Genomic DNA, 21,343 nt, shown 5'->3' with positions numbered 1-21,343 from the left:
TACCAAGGTTTCATCACATTGTATAATTAACCATTTGTTCTCTTAAATCAAATTTAGACTAAATGTCAACCCATGAAACTATGATAAGTGTGCTATTATTGTGTTTCAAGATAGACTTATATTTTAATCAGAAGAGATGAATTACTTCCTCTCTCCGAGTAGTTGTGAATAAGACTCCTGTAAGCCTTATTCAGGAAGTGTAGTGGGGGTGATAGGAGCTGATTGGAGGAAGAGACGTCTTTCATTACTTATGACATATCAGTTCTACAGTTAAACAAATACCAAGCATTTAGAGGGTTTTGTTTTTACGGCTCTTTTGCCTTTTTCCCTAACAGTTCCCTGTTTCAAGGAATGCTGTGCCTGAACTGCTGTTACTTTTATCAGGTTCTCTTATTCCAAATATTCTTCCATGTGACACTTTTATTTTTAATACAGTACTTCCAAAAGCCTTGAAATCGCAGACACACAAAAGAAAGTGTGGTAACTTCTAGCCTCTGGTTTGCCTTGAAATATACCTTTTCATGGGCTGGTGTTATGGTGCAATAGGTTAAGTTGCTGTCTGCAACACTGGCAACTCCTATCAGAGTTCCAGTTTGGCTGTTCTGCTGCTGGTCTAGCTCCCTGCTAATGTGCCTGAGAAAGCAGTGGAGGATGGCCCAAGTGTCCATGTGTGAAACCTGGATGGAGTTCCCTGCTCTTGGGATTGGCCTGGCTTAGCCCTGGCTATTGTAGCCTTTTGGGGAGTATTCCCAGATGGAAGATCTTTTTCTGTTTTTCCCTCTCTCTTGATCACCCTGCCTTTCAAATAAGTAAAATAAATCTACCAAAAACATACACCTTTCAGATGACCTTAACTGTGAGGCGCTGTGCCAGTCTGTATGGTAGGTTTTGGCTCACAGAATTGGAAGCAGATTGCCTGTCTCCCTGTTAACAGAGGAGACTACTTGTGGAATTTACGAAAACAATATGATGTACTTTACAGTTCTCTGTTGCTGCTCCCTGTGGGACTTAGTTTCTTCAGTACATATTATAGGACTAATCAGAGAATATTACTTATCAATTTTTTTATTTAAAAATTCCTCTCTAACATCAAAAATGTTTTTGGTTTAATGACGTGACAGTGTATATTCCTTGAGAAAATACATAGTGAGAAACTATTTCATAAAAACTTTAAATGAACTTTTTATTTTTATTAGTCATTCTGGCATGTCTATAAATGTAAATAATAAAATAGATGAATATCTTTTTATCAGAAGTGCTTGGGAACAGAACTGTTTTGGATTTCAGAGTTTTTGGAGAAATAATCACATATACTTTATGAGATATCTTGGGGATGAGAACCAAGTCTAAATAAAAAATTCGTTTCTATTTCTTATACACATAGCCTAAATGTAATTTTATGTATCATTTTATTTTTTTTTTATTTTTTTTTTTTTATTTTTATTTTTTTTTTTTTTTGACAGGCAGAGTGGACAGTGAGAGAGAGAGACAGAGAGAAAGGTCTTCCTTTGCCGTTGGTTCACCCTCCAATGGCCGCCGCGGCCGGCGCGCTGCGGCCGGCGCACCGCGCTGATCCGATGGCAGGAGCCAGGAGCCAGGTGCTTTTCCTGGTCTCCCATGGGGTGCAGGGCCCAAGCACCTGGGCCATCCTCCACTGCACTCCCGGGCCACAGCAGAGGGCTGGCCTGGAAGAGGGGCAACCGGGACAGAATCCGGCGCCCCGACCGGGACTAGAACCCGGTGTGCCGGCGCCGCTAGGCGGAGGATTAGCCTAGTGAGCCGCGGCGCCGGCCCTATGTATCATTTTAAATAGCTTTGAGCTTGAAACAAACTTTGTGATGTGAAATTTTCTGTTTGTGGTGTCATGTCAGCGCTCAAACGTTCTGGGTTTTCGAGCGCTTTGGGATTTGTGCTTGGGATGCTCAGGTGTTAGTGCCTGTGTGCTGTGTGGCATTATGCACTCAGAGTGCAGTGTGAAATGGAATTACAGACTATCACTGCCTCCTGATACAACTGCAGATGCCCAGGCTTGGGCCTGTTACAGAATGGATCCCTGAAGAGTGCCTGCTATGCACTCTTTTTTTTTTTTTTTTTACTTAGTAAAGATTTTATTTTATTTTATTTTTATTTAATAAATGTGAATTTACAAAGTGCAATTTTTGCATTGTTGTGGCTTCCCCCCACCAACCTCCCTCCCTCCCTCCCATGGCCCTCCCCTCTCCCACCCCCTCTCCCATCCCGCCCTTCATCAAGTTTCATTTTCAATTACCTTCATACACAGAAGATCAACTTAGTATACACTAAGCAAGGATTTCAACAGGCTGCCCTCACACAACCGCTCAAGGTATAGGGTATTGCTCGACTAGTAGTGTTGTCTTTAAGTTTCATAGTAAAACACATTAAGGACAGAGATCCTACGTGGGGAGCACGTACCCAGTGACTCCCGTTGTTGATTTGACAATTGGCACTCTTATTTATGACGTCAGCAATCCCCCGAGGCTCTTGCCATGAGCTGTCTAGGCTGTGGAAGCCCCTTGAGTTCACCAACTCTGAACTTGTTTAGTCAAGGCCATATCACAGTGGAGGTTCCTTCCTCCCTTCGGAGAAAGGTGCCTCCCTCCTTGATGGCCTGTTCCTTCTGCTGGGGTCTTGTTCACCAGGATCTTTCATTTAGGTTGTTTTTGCCACCGTGTCATGGCCTTCCATGCCCTATGCACTCATTTTACACCCAGTGCTTTATTTCCCGTGTGACCCTGTATTTGGACCACCAGACCTTTAGAAGTGTATGGAGTTTCTTTGGCTTCTTTGTGATTTCTGACTTCATTCAGGCATGCACTGTGTTCAGAGAATATAGTCATACCATACCAGTCCTTTGACGTGCGGTGTTTTCTTTATGGCTTAGTGAATAATCAGTGCTTAGAAATTTTCTGTGTTGTCTTGTAAAGGACATCCTCTTTCCAGCTGGTGAAGCTAGATTCTAGGTACATCCATCGGATCAGACTTGTTAAGTGTGCTAGACCCATTTTCTCTGTGCCTGTAAGATTTCATCCACTGTGTATGAATTACTGAAACACTTGTGTAGATATTCCACAGTGAAGATCAGTTTATCAGATTTACCATGTAGCTTTGCAAGTTTTTGTTTTGTGTGCTTTGATGCCATGTTATAAGGAGATAAGTTTTTAAAAGTATCGTATTTTCCTGGTAAATTGAACCTTTGTTCATTACTTATTAACTTTCTGAAATTCTTATTCTGTTTCAGAATATTTTATGATTGTCTATTTTATCTCTTTTTTTCTCACTTTTTGGTAACAGAAGTGAAGAATTTTAAGTCTAAGTCTATTTTATATTCTTCCTCTGAATCTTTCCACTTTCATAGGTTTTAACTGTCAATTTTAAACAGCTTCTATCTACTTTGTTCTCTTTCATTTGTGCACGGTATGGAAATCCCTGTCTTTACAACTGAGATTTAAATCCTTTTGAGTTTATTACAGTACTAATAGAGTTTTTATTTCTACTGTGTGCTTCAAGGTTCCTGTTTATTTTAGGGTTTTTGTTGCTGTTCTGTCTTTCCACCTTCTTGTTTTCTTTTAGATTGAGTCATGTCCTATTCTACTCTTTAAGAAATTATTTACTTTATTTCTGTACTTTCAGTGCCTGCCCTATCTGCTTTAAGATACACATGTAATATAAAGTCAAAAATTAGCTTGTGGTTTATCTTTATTAAACGATAAAAGATTATTATTAAACTTTGATCTCCTAACTTTTAAAAATTTTACCACATGATCCCTCCTTCATATGCAACAAGTTAATCACCACTCTTTAAATTGCTTTTTCCATTTACCCACATATCTAGTAATGTTTTTTAATCATCTTTCCTTGGTAAATCTCCGGCTTTCCAGTGGAATCCTTTTCCTTTTACCTGAAATAGCTTTTTCAACATTTCCTATCATATAAAACATTTCTTTTCTCTTTTTTAAAGATTTATTTATTTATTTGAAAGTCAGAGTTACACAGAGAGAGGAGAGGCAGAGAGAGGGAGGACTTCCATCGGCTGGTTCACTCCCCAATTGGCCACAACAGCCAGAGCTGTGCTGATCCGAAGCCAGGAGCCAGGAGCTTCTTCCAGGTCTCCCACACGGTACAGGGGCCCAAGGACTTGGGCCTTCTTTGACTGCTTTCCCAGGCCACAGCAGAGAGCTGGATTGGAAGTGGAGCAGCCAGGTCTCAAACCAGCTCCCATATGGGATGCCGGCACTTCAGGCCAGGCTGTTAACCCGCTGCGCCACAACGTTGGCCCCATATAAAACATTTCTGGTGGCAAACTTCAGTGTTTGCCTGAAAATGGTGGCAGCTTGCTCTGTGAGAGCCTGGTGTCCTGGGGCACAGGACATCAGAATGGCAGCTGTTACGTCACAGGGGCAGGTTGACTCCATTGTGTTCCCACTGTCCTTAGGAGCTCATTCAGAAGTTGGCACTTGATGTTTTCACCAATACCATGCCCTTGGCAGATCATCTGTCTTGACTTGCTACCTACTTTTAGATCTTCGTTGTGTCTCTTATTGTTCTGCAGTGATGTAGAAAGTTAGTATCTTTTATTTTTAATCGCACCTTCAATGTAGTGGACCTCTTAGATCCAGGAAGTTCTTAGAGTGGTATCTGCTGAATATTGCCGCTTCCCATTCTGCCACCCATCTCTTTGTAGTACTCCTACTGAATGTATATTACCCTTGCACACTCACTTCCGTATTTCCTTATCTCTTTTTGATACTTCTCATTTCTTTGTTTAAGATTACATATTTATTTGAAAGAGAGAGTGATCTTTGAAACACTAGTTCACTCCTCACATGCCCACAACAGCCAGGGCTGGGCCAGGCTGAAGCCAGGAGCCAGGGACTCCATCTGGTGTGCCACATCGATGGCAGAAGGCCAGGTGCCTGGGCCATCATCTGCTGTCAACCTAGGCAGATTAGCAAGAAGCTTAATGGGAAGTGGAGCTGGGACTTAATACCTGGTACTCTGATACAGGACATGGGTGTCCAAAGAAGCATCTTAACCCACTGTGTTACAGTGCCCATTCTCGTTTCTGTGTCTCTCTGGATGACTTTGACAGTTATCTGTTTCTACCTGCTCAATAATTATCTCTTTATCCACATACAATACAGTTGTTTAATATTCAGATATTTTAGTTCAGTTATAACAGTCTTCATTTATGAAAATTGAGCTCTTAAATCTGTTCTTTCAATGTTTATGGGTTCTTTACCCCTTGTTTATATTTTCAGACTTTAATTGCTTTAAAAACATTAAATATAATTTGGCTATTTAATTAGCAATATTTTACAGTAATAATTGTCAGAATTGGTCTGACCATTCCAGTATCTGAAATAGGCTGTTTAATCAACCAGTTTGGTTCATTGAGTCTTATTTCTTTGTGTGTTTATTTATTTTACTGTTAGCTACTCCTTTTCCCTGGAAAGAATTTATGGGCATCCTCTGAAACTTTCACTTACACTAAGTTCTCTATTTGTCTTGGCTTTTGTGAGTTTCTTGAAGAATCTCCTCTTCTTTGACATTTTGCAGACCAAAAGCCTAGTATGAGACAAGTTGTCAAAGCTTTTTGGTGAGGACAAGGTTGTGGTTGCACATTCTTAGGGAGATCTTCCTTTTTCATCATACAGTATCAAGTAAAGACAGGTTTCTCACCTTGCTCACTCCGCACAATACCAATATATAATGTTAGTGCCACCTGGATCCCTACTTTATAAGGGCATTCTGTTCTACATAATGGGCTTTTTATCTCTTAGACTTTGGGCCCTATCAAACTCTTGGAGATGCAGTTCAGAGTCTGCAGAGTTAAATTCAAGCCAGAGCCCTGCTGCCCACTCACCTCCCGTTGTCATCTCATTTGGGGGCTCCTGTTACCCTTCCTTTCACCACGGCGTGATTTTGTAAAGTGTTTCCATACTTTATCCACATTATTTTAATTGGGAGGCAGATTTTGGGTAGCTAAGCCATCGCTGTGCTAGAAACAAGCCCAACTCTGGAATTTTAAAACTGTCCTCTGTGCCTTTGAGTAATAAAGGTTAAATATAGTTCTACATCAAACAGTTAATACTTGGGTGTAAAACCAGGGCTCCAGATCCAAGTACATGGTTTATGGGTTTTGATTTTGTTTTTTCAGTCCTTGAGCTGCCACCTCTTCCTTGTCGAAGACTGGAAGAGAGAAATACTTGCATCCACTTCATCCTGCCTTGTAGCACAGGTTGCATTTCATACATTAAGTGATTATTAAGTTTGGGACTTTGCTAATTTACTTATTTTTTTATTTTATTTTTTTATTTTTTGACAGGCAGAGTTTAAACAGTGAGAGAGAGAGACAGGGAGAAAGGTCTTCCTTTTGCTGTTGGTTCACCCTCCAATGGCCGCCGTGGCCGGTGCGCTGCGGCCGGCGCACCGCGCTGATCCGATGGCAGGAACCAGGTGCTTCTCCTGGTCTCCCATGGGGTGCAGGGCCCAAGCACCTGGGCCATCCTCCACTGCACTCCCTGGCCACAGCAGAGAGCTGGCCTGGAAGAGGGGCAACCGGGACAGAATCCGGCGCCCCAACCGGGACTAGAACCTGGTGTGCCAGTGCCGCAAGGCGGAGGATTAGCCTAGTGTGCCACGGCGCCGGCCGGGACTTTGCTAATTTATATTCTATTCTTGAGGAGTGTGGCAGGCCAGAAAATTCAGAATTATACAATCCTGAATCCATCGTTTGTTGTGATGGATCATTCTTGGGAATAGAAATCTACCTTGAAATTATTTGCAGTGGGGCTTTCTGCCCAAGCCCTACTCTGAAGTTTTACATTTGCTCTTGGCCAGAAGGCCAAGCAGCGATCCTACTCTTAAAGTTTTAAACATGTCTGCATCAAACTCTGTGCTTTGCTTTTGGACACATTGGTTTTTTGTTTGTTTGTTTTTTGTTTTTTGTTTTTTTTTTTACAGGGGAGAAGGGAGGGAGTAGCCTAGAAAAAAGCATTCTGACTCTTGCATGGAATATCTTAAAGTCAGTTTTATTTCGAGGTAGCTTAGAAGCAAACCAAAACATAGAAGCAACGTAGACCATTTAAGAAAATAGTGTGCTTATCTTAAACACGACCTAGTGCTGATAGTTTTGACTTTATCTGCTAATAGGATTGTTGCAGTGAATAGTTTCGATCTACATCACGGATAATGCAGTGCGTGGCTGTTTATGTCTTTCCTGTGATCATATCCAAACTTCTTTGAAAGCATCTTGATAAAAGTTGAACAAAATAGTTAACTTGGCTCAAAATTTTTTCCACTAGTTAAAATAAAAAGAATGTAAGTTATAAACCCACAGAGTTCACAGATGATACTGATTTCTTAGCCTTATTCACTTTTTTATTTTATGCAGTCTTTTTTAGTTTTTATAACTTGTCTTCTAGAGTTCTGATCCAGTCGAGTGACTTCTGTCAGTCATATTGGGTCTCGTAATTTCCCTACCTGGAATTCTGTGGTTTAATGGACAGACTCCTTACCGCAGAATTTCTCCCAGACCCTGTGGCTGCTTCTCAGTTCTCGCCCCACTCATTCTGATCACCAGTAGACATAATCAGGTGCACCTTGTTCTTGAAAAGGTCTCATCCAGCCTCCTGAGAACTCGGCAGTGTGTGTCTTCAGCCTGCCTGCTCTCTGGTTCCAGGCTCACTTATTCAACATGCCAAATGCAGCCGGCTCTACAGAGAACCTTCCTAGTGTCCTTCCAGTGTTTCTGCTGCATTCATCCCCATCTCAGCTGTGCCACTTAAAAACCTGGCAAATGTCCAGGACTTCCTCGTCGAGGCCTCACACCCGCGCCGGTGCCCATTGTCTGTCACTCACTCACTGTCATCATCTTCCCTGCTAGCAGCCTCATATGTCAGCTGAATGTTCCCAGACTCCTCTCCATTGGTCCTCCCGCCCTCACTACGGTCAGTTCTCGTAGCAGCCGAAGAGATGACTGACTTAAAAATGCAAGCCGTTGTCTTTTCTCTAAGTAAAGCTGGTGCACAACTCTCACACCCTCTAAATAACACCCAGAAGGCCCTCACAGGCCATGTCCAGGGCCCTGCCTCTTGGCCTTTCTCTGCCTCTGAGCTCATTTCTTCTGGTCTCCTCTGTGCACATGAATCTTTGTCTTTCTTTTGAGCTGGTTTTACCTCAGAGACTCCCTGTTGCTCACGCCTTCACGTTAATGAAGACTATGCTCAGATGCCCCTGTATCAGTCATCTGTGTGCACAGCACAAGTCAGAACCTCAGTGGCACAGAACAGTGCCCATCTGCAGGCAGCTGAGGTTTGGGACTGGGGTGCTGCTTCCTGCAAGCTCCAGACCCGTCCAGGCATGGCTTCTTCCTGAGCTTGGCCCTTGCGCCTGCTCCATGTCCTTCAGTTTTGGATCCCTGGGATGTAGCATGCAGTAGGTGCTCAGTCGTCTGGATAAATGAGTCAAGAAATAAATGTCTTGAAGGTAAGAGAACAAAGGATAGAGGAGGTAAAGGCATTCATTTCACAAAGACTCTGTTCCAGTGTGTGATATGATCGCTGTAAGAGCCGAAGGTAACTGTCATGTCTTCTGTTTTATTTCAATGTGTTCAGATCAGAGAACAGGCACGTGTTTCTCGGGCCTGGTGAACGGTCGCTGTGCACAAGAGCTCCCGGGCAGAATGACGAAAATGCAGTGCTGCTGTGAGCCCGGCCACTGCTGGGGCGTCGGAACCATTCCCGAGGCCTGTCCCGTCAGAGGCTCTGGTGAGTGCGGGCTCCTGCTGCGAGACAGACAGTGTCAGGGCAGTGACACACAGCCCTGCACTCTGCTCTTCTCCTTGGAGTCAAGTTGCCTTTGGATTCCGGATAGAATGTTCAACCTGTTGGGGGTAGAGTGGCATTGCTCAGTCAGGGTCAGTTTTGAGAACGCTTGATAAGTAACATCAGACAGATGCCTGCAAGCTGCATTGACTTCTTTCTGTGCAGGCCCAGTCCCGTGTCACTTCCTGATGGGTCTACATGTATAGATTGTTTTGTCCTGGGACAAACACCACGGAGTAATGTGTATGCTTGCACTAACCTGGGTGATGCAGGTCTGTCACTCAACACGACCTCTGAGACACAGTATATACGAGATATAGGAGGGTGCTGCTGACGGCACAGAGCGCGCACTCTTTTTTTTTTTTTTTTTTTTTTTTTTTGATAGGCAGAGTGGACAGTGAGAGAGAGAGACAGAGAGAAAGGTCTTCCTTTGCCGTTGGTTCACCCTCCAATGGCCGCCGCGGCCGGCGCGTTGCGGCCGGCGCACCGCGCTGATCCGATGGCAGGAGCCAGGAGCCAGGTGCTTTTCCTGGTCTCCCATGGGGTGCAGGGCCCAAGCACTTGGGCCATCCTCCACTGCACTCCCGGGCCACAGCAGAGGGCTGGCCTGGAAGAGGGGCAACCGGGACAGAATCCGGCGCCCCGACCGGGACTAGAACCCGGTGTGCCGGCGCCGCTAGGCGGAGGATTAGCCTAGTGAGCCGCGGCGCCGGCCAGCGCACACTCTTTTATGGTCAGTTTTTCTTAATAAGTAGGATATCCTCTAAAATAATTATTTAAAACATGGCTTACTAAATGTATAACCCAGTAACATGGGTGCTCAATGTCATTGTCACATATTATGTACTATGCACAATTATGAGTTACAATTTTTTATAACTGACAGCACTCTAGATTTGTTTACACCAGCATCACCACAAAAATTGTGAGTTATGTGTTCTGCTAGGACAGTACAGTGATCACTAAGTGACACGCGTATTTCAGCTCCGTTATAATCTTATGGGACCACATTGTATGTGCAGTCTGTCATTGGCCAAAATGTCATTTTGTGGCTCATGACTATATTTTTAATAGTTATTTTGAGTGTATTTCAATGCAGTTTTTAAACCTCCTGATCTTTCATTCCAGAGTTTGCATACTCTCTGAGTAACAAAATTCTACCTGCATTTGTATTTTCTTTTAATCAGGAATACCTTCAGCTTTTAATATCACACTCCTTGAAGGTATTTCCTCGCTTCTCATTACCTTGAAAATTAATAATCCAAGAGTTTGAAGGTACGTCTCATTCACTTTGTTACAGTACCTGACTTATACATGAAGCTACATTGGCAAATTACTTAAGGATGAATGAGAAGTAGCTCCTCTTTTTACATATCACATGAGTAGCAAAATGTTAATTTTTATCACATTAATATAAAGGTGATATTTTTGACATTTTATCTTTATGTTGAATTATGTCATGAAAATGATTAAAATGTTTGAAGTATAAATATAAATACCTATATGTACTCTTACAGTGGAAAAGCATCAAAATGCATTCATTGAAAATTTTAAAAACAATAAAACACCAACAATATTAAATACAGAAAGCAGAGTTAATGGCTAGTAGATGATTTTGAGACTTCCTTTTCCACTAGTAGTATATAATTAATAATTTTTATTTCTTCTGATATTCTAATTCTGCAAACAGTTAAGGAAATAGTTTAGTTGCTATGAGGATACTTCCACAAGGTTATGGAAAATGAAATTAAGAGATAGGTTTGTTTTGGTAAAAGAAGATTTTTAAATTCATGCATACCATGAGTCTTAAAGCACTTCAGTAAAAACGTGTATTATGAAAAAGACATACATAAATTTCAAAATTGTTTTGCACCAGAATAAACATCCTTAGTTCTGTTTTTCTACAAATTGTTTGAAATGCCCATACATTCTTCTCATTATTCAGTTTTGCTACTTGGACAAACAAGGAACAGATTCAAAGCTTCCTTGATATTGTTTGCTACTGAAATTTACAGTAGAAAACATAACTGTTTTGTAGGAATTTTAGTATGTAATTCCTAAAGGGAAGAAAAGAGACTGGAAAATCTGTTGATGTAGTCTTTAATGAGGATTAACATATAGAAAAGATATACAATGAATTACCTAAAGCTTTTAAACATTTCATGCATTCACAGCTACACCTGGAGTTTTTTAGTTGCACTTAGAAGCATATAATTAAAATGCACATACAAATAATTGGGTATGCAACTCAGTTAAAATAATGTGGCATTTAGGTTTTAAATTTTTCCTGAAATATCTGTACCTTTTCCCTATCAGAGATAGCATTGAAAACCTTTATGAAGATAGTAACCTACTTATTCACCTTGTATAGCTTAGGTTAGCTAAAAATGAGCTTAGCAACCTGTTAGTTGCTTCTGGTATGTAGAAGGACATCCATTTGTGTTTCACTGAACTTTCTGTTCTTCTAGATGAATATCGCAGACTTTGCATGGATGGACTTCCAATTGGAGCGATTCCAGGGAGTGCTGGTGCCAGGCCAGGAGGTGCTGGGGGGAACGGCTTTGCCCCAAATGGAAACGGCAATGGCTATGGCCCAGGAGGGGCAGGCTTCATCCCCATCCCTGGAAGCAATGGCTTTTCTCCTGGTGTAGGGGGCGCCGGTGTGGGAGCTGGGGGCCAGGGACCCATCATCACTGGATTGAGTAAGTGATCATTTACCATGGATTCTTGTTTTCTGCATCAAGTCATTTTATAATATATATCTACCTTGCTTTTATTTTTCAAAAGAGGTGTGTGTTGGGGCAGGGGGCTGAGTAGGGGAGAAAGAGAGAACATCTGTTTCTGGGTATAAAAAAATATAGTAATACTAAACTTAGGAGAATATATGTCTGTTTCATGAACTTTCTGCTAAGCTGGGGAAAAGAATGTGTGGTCCAGGCCCTGTGAAGTATAGACAAGAGCCTTATAGTAGTGCATTCTGGGTAATGCCACCACAATGCCCGTGTTTGGGTCCCTGTGCATTTCATTTGGCCATCACAGCAGGCCTCTTCATGTATCCACTGAATTAAATTCCACTGTCCTTTCTCAACTGACATAAAAAACTGGACGGGTCTTGCTCTGTGCCTCTGCCCCTGCTTTAATGTGCACATGTTGCTTTTCCTCATTCTTTTTCTTTAAATTGCTTAAGAAACTGAGAGAAGTTGGATTCAGACCAGGATTGGCATTTGTGTTGATGACGTTGACATTCATGGTTTTGTTAAGCATTGCTCTTGCTAGTAATATTTAATGATATCCTACAGTGCTATGTTTGTTCTTTTTGGCATGTTGCCTGCGTCCTCTCTCTGAATAATCAACAGTTAGAAGAAAGAAATGGAAGATACTCACATGCGCAGTAGAACATTCCTGAAGTTTTTAAAAGACATTGTTAGGGGCAAGTCTCCAGACTTAACAAATGCAAGTTAAAACCATGTGTCCCAATTTAAGACGACTAATTCACATATTACTTGTGCTTTGATTTTCCATAGCCATCCTGAACCAGACAATAGACATCTGTAAACACCATGCTAATCTTTGTCTAAATGGGCGCTGTATACCTACTGTCTCTAGCTACCGATGTGAGTGCAACATGGGCTATAAGCAGGATGCAAATGGAGACTGCATAGGTGAGTTCATGGTTCTCTAACCCTTGAGTTTTTTAATATCCCTTAGACTTTTAGAACAAATAGGACAAAATATTTAACAACATCAAAAGTCTTGAAGTAAAACTAATTTTTGAGCTGTCTCCTATTGCATACCGTTCCCCGTGCCCTCCTTAGTTTGCTGTTGCGTTGGGACATTAAGAGAATTCTCAGCCTTTAGGCCCTAAGTGTTGTGATTTCTGTCTCTGACTCTCCTGTTCCTTCCTCCTTAGCATTGCTATTCCTCATATAAAGATGAAAAAGAATCTTCCTTATGGTGGATATATTTTGAAAACAGTTTGTGGGAGGATGAATCCATTTTTAAATGATGACAAGATGATAAAAGTCCACTAAAATCTGATACTCTAGAATAATAGTTCTCAAATGCTTTGGTCTCAGAGCCATCTAAACTGAAAAATTATTGTTTATATCTTTTAATAATTACCTTGGAAATCAGATAAATTTTTTCAAACATGTATTAATTTTAAAATAACAATATTAAGCCCACTGCATATTAACATAACATTTTTATAACAAACTGTATTTTCTAAAACAGAAAGTTTTGAAACCATTGCCATTGTTTTGCATTTTTGTAAATCTCTTTAATGTCTCCCTTAATAGAAGCCAGCTGAATCCTCGTGTCTGCTTCTGTATTTAATCTGTTGCAATATGTTATTTTGGTTGGAGGATACAATGATAATGCATCTTCAAACAGATAGGCAGTAGGAAAAGGGGAGGAATACCTCATGGACTTTTCAGTTAATTGTGAACATTCTTTTTGTTACTCCACTAAAGTCAGCAAAGAAGCATTCTTAAGGCTTAGTTGTAGTGTAGAATCTGAATCTATGTCACTTAGCTTTTTGTGCTTTGTTACACTAAGGCCACTGGTCGGTCTGGTACTTCTACTGAATTTTGTAACATGAATTGGTCATTTAAAATATGTTGGCTCACCGTGTTATATGGATCTTTCTGAAGTTGGTGTATTTTGCTATTTTCCTGTCAAAGAAATCACACTTGATAATGGAGCAATTAAATTCATTAGAAAGGTCTTTAAATATTGATGAACAGTCAAGCACATAGTAGTAAAAACACTTGCTGCGTACTGTCACTTTTTAGGTTCAGTTTTAACCTATCATCAAATCTAGCCTGTTGTTTTCATTATGGTGACAGATTGACTTCATTGTTTTTAAGAATCCTTCTGCCACAGATCTGCATAACTGCTTTGTCAATCATCCTTGAAGTGCAAATAGTATTCTTTGAGAAAGGCTGCTAATTTGGCATAGAACTCCAACAGTTGCACAAACACTTTTCTTTGGAACACTCGTGACACTTCAGTCAGCAACAACAATGTGTAATGTTCATTTTATCACACTTTTTTATAATGTATTCTTAAGGGGCAAGATATAACATCATGAATTCTTACTGCTTGATGATTGATTTTTTTTTAAGTTAAAATGACTGGTTTTGTTGACACACTGTGAATTCATGACAGTGGCTAATACAGCAGTTTGCTGGCGCTGCCTTAATCTGTGCTAAAGCATAACCCCTACCTTCGAAGTCAGCGAAATTGTTAGCAAGATGAGAAAGGTAAAAGATTTTAATCTGCATCTCATCATTTCAGTAGCCTCTAGGGGCTCACGGACCCTTCCTCGCAAACAGCTGCTACAGCATCCTCACATTTCTTCTAGGTCGAACACAAAAGGTTTATCCGCAAGAGGAATTCACAAGACATTTCCCTGCAAAATCAGTGGCGGACTTGAAAGTTGTGATGCCCCAAATTCCATTTTAATTGATTGTTTTTGGTTCATTTCAGTTTTTTTTTTTTTTTTTTTTTTTGTATTATATGAAGTATGGACCAAAGTTAATGTTGTTGTGTATCAGTATCTGTTACCATCTGGTGAAAAGAGTATGTTTTCTCTATTGCACATTTCTTGAAAATCAGTTGTCCATACATGTTGTCTATTTCTGGACCTGTTCCATTGATCTGTTTGTATTTACATCAGTTCCTCGTAACTGTGACTTTTTAATGTTTTGAAATCGGGTCGAATGAGTTCCCCAACTATGTTCTTTTTCAAAGCTGTCTTGGCTATTCTAAGTCCTTTATATGTCATATTGCTTTTATACTCATTTTGTCATTTCCCAAAAAGTAAATAATATAGGAACTGATGTTCTGACACAACTGACCCAGCTTCCTGCCCATTTGCCTGGAAGACAGTAGGTGATGGCCCAAGTACTTGGGCCCCTGCTGCCCATGTGGGAGACCAGGATGGAGTCCTGGCTGCTTACGGTGGCCTACCTAGAGTTGGGTTTTGGCCGCCATCTGGGGATATGTATGTTCTCTCCCAGTGCACAGTTCTTTCTTGTGTTCATCAGGATTATCCCTAAGTATTTCATTCTTTGATGTTACCATAAATGATACATTTTTTGTTTCAATTTAACTTTCTTTTAAATATGGATATCTTCCTCTTGTTTTCTTGCCTTATTGCTGTGGTTAGAACCTCAAGTACAGCGTTAAATAGAAGCAGTGAGGTTCAGTACCCTTGTTTTGTCTGTAATCCAAGGGAAGCATTCAGTGTTTTAAGTTTAAGCTGGACATTAGCTGCACAGTTTTTTAAAATATGTTTTACCAAGTTGAGGAAGTTTCCTCTTAGCCATCTGGAGATATTTTATCTGGGATAAATGTTTTGTCAGGTTATTTTTCTGCTTCTCCTAAGATTAGAATTTGGAATTTTATTTTTTAACTTATTAATATGGTTACTTTTTTATATTCCTGCGATAACTCTGTTGATTATAATGGGTTATTCTTTTTGTGTTGTTGAATTTGAATAGAAAAATATTTTTTTGAAATTTTTACATTTGTGTTTGTGAAGGATAGTGGTGTATGATGTTCCTTACTTATTATATATTTGGTTTTGGTGTCATGGTAATACTGGCCTTATAAAAAAAATAAGTTGGGATGTGTTCCAGCCATTTAAATTTCTCAAGGAGTTTGTGCAGAGATGTTTGGTACAATATAGAAAATATGATTATAAGTATGTGATATATAAAACATCCCCTCTTGTACATATATACACAACTACAGTCTATCAAACTGAAATTTTATTGGCTGCGCTTATCTGTTAATATTTGTCTCCTCTCTCCCTCCCTCCCTCCCTCTGTCTCTCTATCTCTCTCTCTCTCCTTCCCTCCCCCTTCTCCAGTCTCCTTTTGTGTCTCTCTACCTTTCATGAAAAAAAAGTCATTTATTTGGTGGAAAAATTTTTGAAGTCCATGCATACAAGGGTCTTCAGAAGGTTCATGAAAAGTGCATATTACATAAAATAACGCCTGGTTTCAAAAATTTTTTGCCCCAAAATAAACTTATCTTTTAATTCCATTTTCCCCATATGTCTGCACAGATACTCTGTTAAAATAAACCTTGAAACATCTGTGTTTTACCCAAACATTATCACAAATGGTTCCATTCTGGGTGGGTCTCACCATTTAACCCCACAATGTTAAAATCCCTGCAGGGTTTTCTAGCTGTTCTAATCCACAGAAACATAGCTTAAAGTTAGAACATATTGGCAGGAAACAAGTTTTTTAATGTTTAATGCTAGGCTCTTTGGAGTATATGCTTATAATCAGCTTAAGTCTATAAAGAACATATCAGCATTTCAGAAAAAGCTAGGAGGATTTACTTGAATTAGTATTTTAAATTATGAGAGCCCAAGAGAAGAGTGGTAACTGTTTTAATTGTGCCAGTGTTTTAAGCAATAACAAACTGCCCTTGATGTTTGGGAACTTTTATGAGTCACCTGATGAAGCAGTGTAACTTGAAAAGCAGTGACTGTGTTCAGGGATCAAAGACGAGGAAAGTAGAATGGGGTTCATTCTATTATGAGAATTGCTCTCGAGGTCTGAAAACAGTTATATTTACTCACCATGTTTTTTGTTTACTTTTCTTGAGAACTTTTGCTCTGACGTGAAATTCTGTGACTGCGGGTGCCTGCTGAAGTCACCCTGCCGTTAGCAGTGGGTTTCATTCAAATCGTCATGTTTTGGAAGAGTAAGAAAATGCCTGTTTCTGTAGGTCTGCAGGTAGTCTCAGAGCCCTTGTAAGCAGAGAAAACTCATTTTGAAAGTGGCATACAAGATGCTTTTCAAGAGCAAGCATTCCTTAACCCCAACAGGATTCGAAAATTTAAGTAATCATTTTAATAATCAACATTTTCCACAATTTATTTATTTTGAGTATTAAATTCCTGTGAATTTTGCTTAAAAATGCCCAGTCCCTAATGAAAGCATAAAAAAATCAAAATGGGCCAGTGGGGGTCCTGAAATGTTAAACAATAAAAAGGAGGCAAAAGGAGGCATGAAATCCACATTTCAGAAGGCAGCAGTGGCCAATGGTGATCAGTCTAAAATTTCCAATCCTACTATGATTCCAACAAAGCAAAAAGCAATCAATGGGACTTTAAAATCTTACAGAATATAAGGTCGCTAACAGAGTTTTGGTGCTTGTTTTCACTTCCAAAGAAGAAATGAGTGAGTCAACTGTGGCATCTCCTCTGTGTACCAGACCCCCCCATGAGGTCCCTCAGGCTCTAAGAAGGCAGAAATGAATGCTGGCTGTAATGGCCTATCTTAGGCACAGCCTTCGTAGCCACGCAGCCTTGGCTGTGGGTTCTCGAGAGGAGCAAGCGAGGAGCTGCCTGTTGGGTGCACAGTCACCCTTATCAAGATGAACTAGGACATTCTTTAATGATAGCAGTTCAGTTATGTTCACACCAAGACTTTAGGTGATCTTCAGCAGTGCATACCGAGGTGCTACTTCATATCGGAAAACCCGTTGCTGATCCTTTATGTGCTTGCTAGTGTTCCCAGCTGCTTCCTCCTTGCACTTCGTTCCTTTGACTCAGTAGAATCGATGTTATCCACTCCATGTTTTAATGTGATGACTCTTAATGGGCAGACGGGCTCCCTGGGTGAATTGAAAAAGCATTTAATCCTTTTATTACTTGTTGTTTTTATTTTATTCACCGTGAGGTTTCATTTTGGTTTCTCTGCTTTACCAGAGGGGGCTTAATTGCATTCAGTCTGAGTGTTGACATAAATGAGGTTGGTGAGTTTGATAGAGCCCAGTTTTTTTGTGAAGGACTTCTGTGAAAGGAATAATCTGTTTTTTTATTATTTATTTATTTTTGACAAGCAGAGTGGACAGAGAGAGAGAGAGACAGAGAGGAAGGTCTTCCTTTGCCGTTGGTTGACCCTCTAATGGCCGCCGCGGCTGGCTTGCTGCGGCCGGCGCACCGTGCCAATCCAATGGCAGGAGCCAGGTACTTATCCTGGTCTCCCATGGGGTGCAGGGCCCAAGCACTTGGGCCATCCTCCACTGCACTCCCTGGCCACAGCAGAGAGCTGGCCTGGAAGAGGGGCAACCGGGACAGAATCCGGCACCCTGACGGGGACTAGAACCCGGTGTGCTGGCGCCACAAGGCAGAGGATTAGCCTAGTGAGCCGCGGCACCGGCCGGAATAATCTGTTTATTAAAATGGTAAACTTGTGAATTGATTCTTTTGTTCTGCTCTCCAATTTAGCTGAAATTGGAGATGTTAATGGCTTCTACATGTATATGAAATGGCAAATCATTATGCCTGATCAACTAGCCAGGTTTTTAGTTTGCCAGTATTCAAAACTGTATGTAGTAGGCCTTGTTTAGGGAGGATGAACTGAATTTGTTATACAGTTTGCCACTTGGTTTTGGCAGTGCCTGAATTTTATAAAGGGTTTGCATTGAATAAAGCCTTAGAAGAGACCCGTGAGGACCCTGTGCTGTTGCTCAGTGGGTAAAGCCTCTACCTACAGAGTCGGCATCCCATATGGGTGCCTGTTCGAGTCCCGGCTGCTCCACTTCTGAGCCAGCTCTCTGCTGTGGTCTGGGAAAGCAGTGGAAGATGGCCCAAGTCCTTGGGCCCCTGCACTCATATAGGAGACCTGGAAGAAGCTCCAGGTTTCTGGCTTCGGATGGGCCCAGCTCTGGCCTTTGCAGCCAATTGGAGAGTGAACCAATGAATGGAAGACCTCTCTCTCTCTGCCTCTGCCTGCCTGTAACTCTGCATTTCAAATAAATAAATAAAATCTTAAAAAAGAAGAAGAAAACCTTCAGTGTAAAGCATTGACTTTCTCAAATTTAATCTCTGAACTGCCGTTTGCATAAAATTCATTTATGCAAAAAAAATTCCTGTGCCAATGCTAGATATTATAGAAACATAAAGCTACTGAAAACAATAGGCTTTGTTTTAGTCTTCTGCCATTTTCTGTCCCCTCCATGTTTGTTATTTCAAAATATTATCAAACTGCCTGCATATATAATTGCATATGAGTTCACAAAAAAGCAGTAACAAAGAAATGTCATGATCCATCAACCTCTGCTTAAAACTAGTAACAGTGACAATGCATAATACAAATCTGTATCTCTGAAAACCTCTCTTTCTTGTTATGACATTGAAGTAAGTAAGTATGAACCTGCCCGGATTGCTATTGATAATAAGCATTATAACCTATTGGAACACATAACTGTCTCTTTCCAGAGCCCATGCTTTTAATCATTGCGCATTATTCCAGCTGAAAAAATAATTATTTCTTGATTAAAGCAAATTCCCTCTACGCGCTATAGGCGATATTTTTTGTAAATCTTCAGACTGGCCTCTGTATGTATTTGAAGAAAGGAATTTTCATTCATTTATAAATACTGTGCTATTTAGACTATTACCATCGACTGGCCTTCTTTCAAATTCGGATGGCTAAATGTACTTTAAACAAACATTTCTACAAATGGAGTGAAGTCTATAATGGTTTCTTTTGCTGCCCACAGATGTTGATGAATGCACATCAAATCCCTGCACTAATGGAGATTGTGTTAACACACCTGGATCCTATTACTGTAAATGTCATGCTGGATTCCAGAGGACTCCTACCAAGCAAGCGTGCATCGGTGAGGCAGTCTGCTTCCACCTAGGAAAATGTTCCGTGAAATACAGTGCCCAGCGCTGTTGAGGTTTAAAGGAGCGTTTATTAAAATAAGACACAGGAAGAAATAAGTGCTATGACATGATAAAAGATTTATTTCTTAATATTCTCAGAGATGCTTCCTTTATGTGTAAAACATCCTATGTGCATATAAAACCCAGCAGTGTGGTATTTGGCTTCACAAAAATTTAATTCATCTTCATTCCCTAGAAGGAAGTTTCCTTCCCCCCGTAACATTAGCATTCCTTTCTCTGATGAAATGAGCTTGCGATTTATAGTGATTTTCAACTCCGGTTTTCTTTGAACCTGCACACAGTCCAGCCCCGGAGCATGCCTCATGTTCACTCTCTGGTTCACTGCTACACCCACCACTGTCATCACCCAGAGTCTACCTCGCTGCTCATTCGTCTCAGAATCCTTGAGCCAGATGCCTCTGCTGATGTTCTGATGCCTCTTACTCACCCATGGGCAGTTGCTTCCGTCAGCTTTCCCTAGCAGTTTTCTCATATTGCTCTTACTCCAGAAACTCTGCAGTGACTTCACACTTACCCAGCATCCTGCCCAGGCTTTTAAGGTCTGTCAACCCCTGTGTGAAAACCAGCTATTCCAGCAGTTCCCTCTGTATGCCCTGCCCTCTCTCAAGCTCCCTCCACACCCCATTTCCTGTTCTCCTTGTTTTCCTCTTCGGCTACTACAATAACTGTGAAGTTGCTTACACATACCTACAGTAAAAAAAGACAGATGAGAGATGGACATTTTGCTAAGAGCAATATGATCTTTAATAGTATATGTAGGGAGCTGGCGCTGTGGCTCACTTGGTTAATCTGCCTGCAGCACCTGCATCCCATATGGGCACCGGGTTCTAGTCCTAGTTGCTCGTCTTCCAGTCCAGCTCTCTGCTATGGCCCGGGAAGGCAGTGGAGTATGCCCCAAGTGCTTGGGCCCCTGCACCCACATGGGAGACCAGGAGGAAGCACCTGGATCCTGGCTTCAGATCAGCGTAGCACGCCGGCTGTAGCGTCCATTTTGGGGGTGAACCAACGGAAGGAAGACCTTTGCTTCCATCTCTTTCTCTCTCTCACTATCTATCTGTCAAATAAAAAAAATGTTAAAAATAGTATATGTAAAAATAAGCTTCATATTTAAAATTAACTTATTATCTCACTGTTTTTAATCTGTGAGTATAACAGAGTAACATTTGGCTATCCTGTATCACTTCAGATATTGATGAGTGCATCCAGAATGGAGTCCTTTGTAAAAACGGTCGATGTGTGAATACAGATGGAAGTTTCCAGTGCATTTGCAATGCTGGCTTTGAATTAACTACAGATGGAAAAAACTGTGTTGGTATGGAAATATTTTGCTCCCTTGCCAAAGAATTTTGAAGGATATACATTTTTATTGAAAACCATATATAGTGTTTCCATGAAAGCTTACATAGCACATATGTGAGAGTGCTTCAGAGCAGTAGGTAAAATATAAATGCATTTAACATAAGTCTACAGGAGGGAAGGGACAGGGTGGTTTTCTTTTTTCTAATGTCATAACCATGAGTGATTGGCTGCTTCTGGAAATGCCCTGTTTGGTACATTCTTAATTGTAAGTGGCAGTTACTTTTCTAAGTTCAAATAATCACTAGCAGCACCTACTACATCTCTTGTTGGGATTGCAGCACTGACAAGACAGTAACCCCAATCCGGGAATATGTAAAAGCCCCACAGGAGACGGTCTGTTCACACCGCAGCATGCTATATTTCATCCACTAATCGAAGTCCAGATTATTTCACTTGTAATAAGGTTTGCTGTTGC

The 21,343-nt window shown here is 40.9% G+C and overlaps 1 protein-coding gene across 1 annotated transcript in view; it reads left to right on the top strand.

Moving 5' to 3' along the window:
- Positions 1–21,343, top strand: part of FBN2 (fibrillin 2) — a 240,425-nt gene that overhangs the window by 109,259 nt on the left and 109,823 nt on the right. The window contains exons 9-13 of the mRNA XM_002710087.5: positions 8,637–8,789; positions 11,315–11,548; positions 12,371–12,508; positions 19,380–19,499; positions 20,756–20,881. Coding sequence (XP_002710133.2) covers positions 8,637–8,789; positions 11,315–11,548; positions 12,371–12,508; positions 19,380–19,499; positions 20,756–20,881 — 771 coding nt within the window. The remainder of the gene's footprint in view (positions 1–8,636; positions 8,790–11,314; positions 11,549–12,370; positions 12,509–19,379; positions 19,500–20,755; positions 20,882–21,343) is intronic.

The sequence above is a fragment of the Oryctolagus cuniculus genome, chromosome 6 (assembly GCF_964237555.1).
Source record: "Oryctolagus cuniculus chromosome 6, mOryCun1.1, whole genome shotgun sequence".
NCBI lineage: Eukaryota > Metazoa > Chordata > Mammalia > Lagomorpha > Leporidae > Oryctolagus > Oryctolagus cuniculus.
Note: the sequence above shows the minus strand (reverse complement) of the source record. Positions and strands in the feature narration are given on the sequence as shown.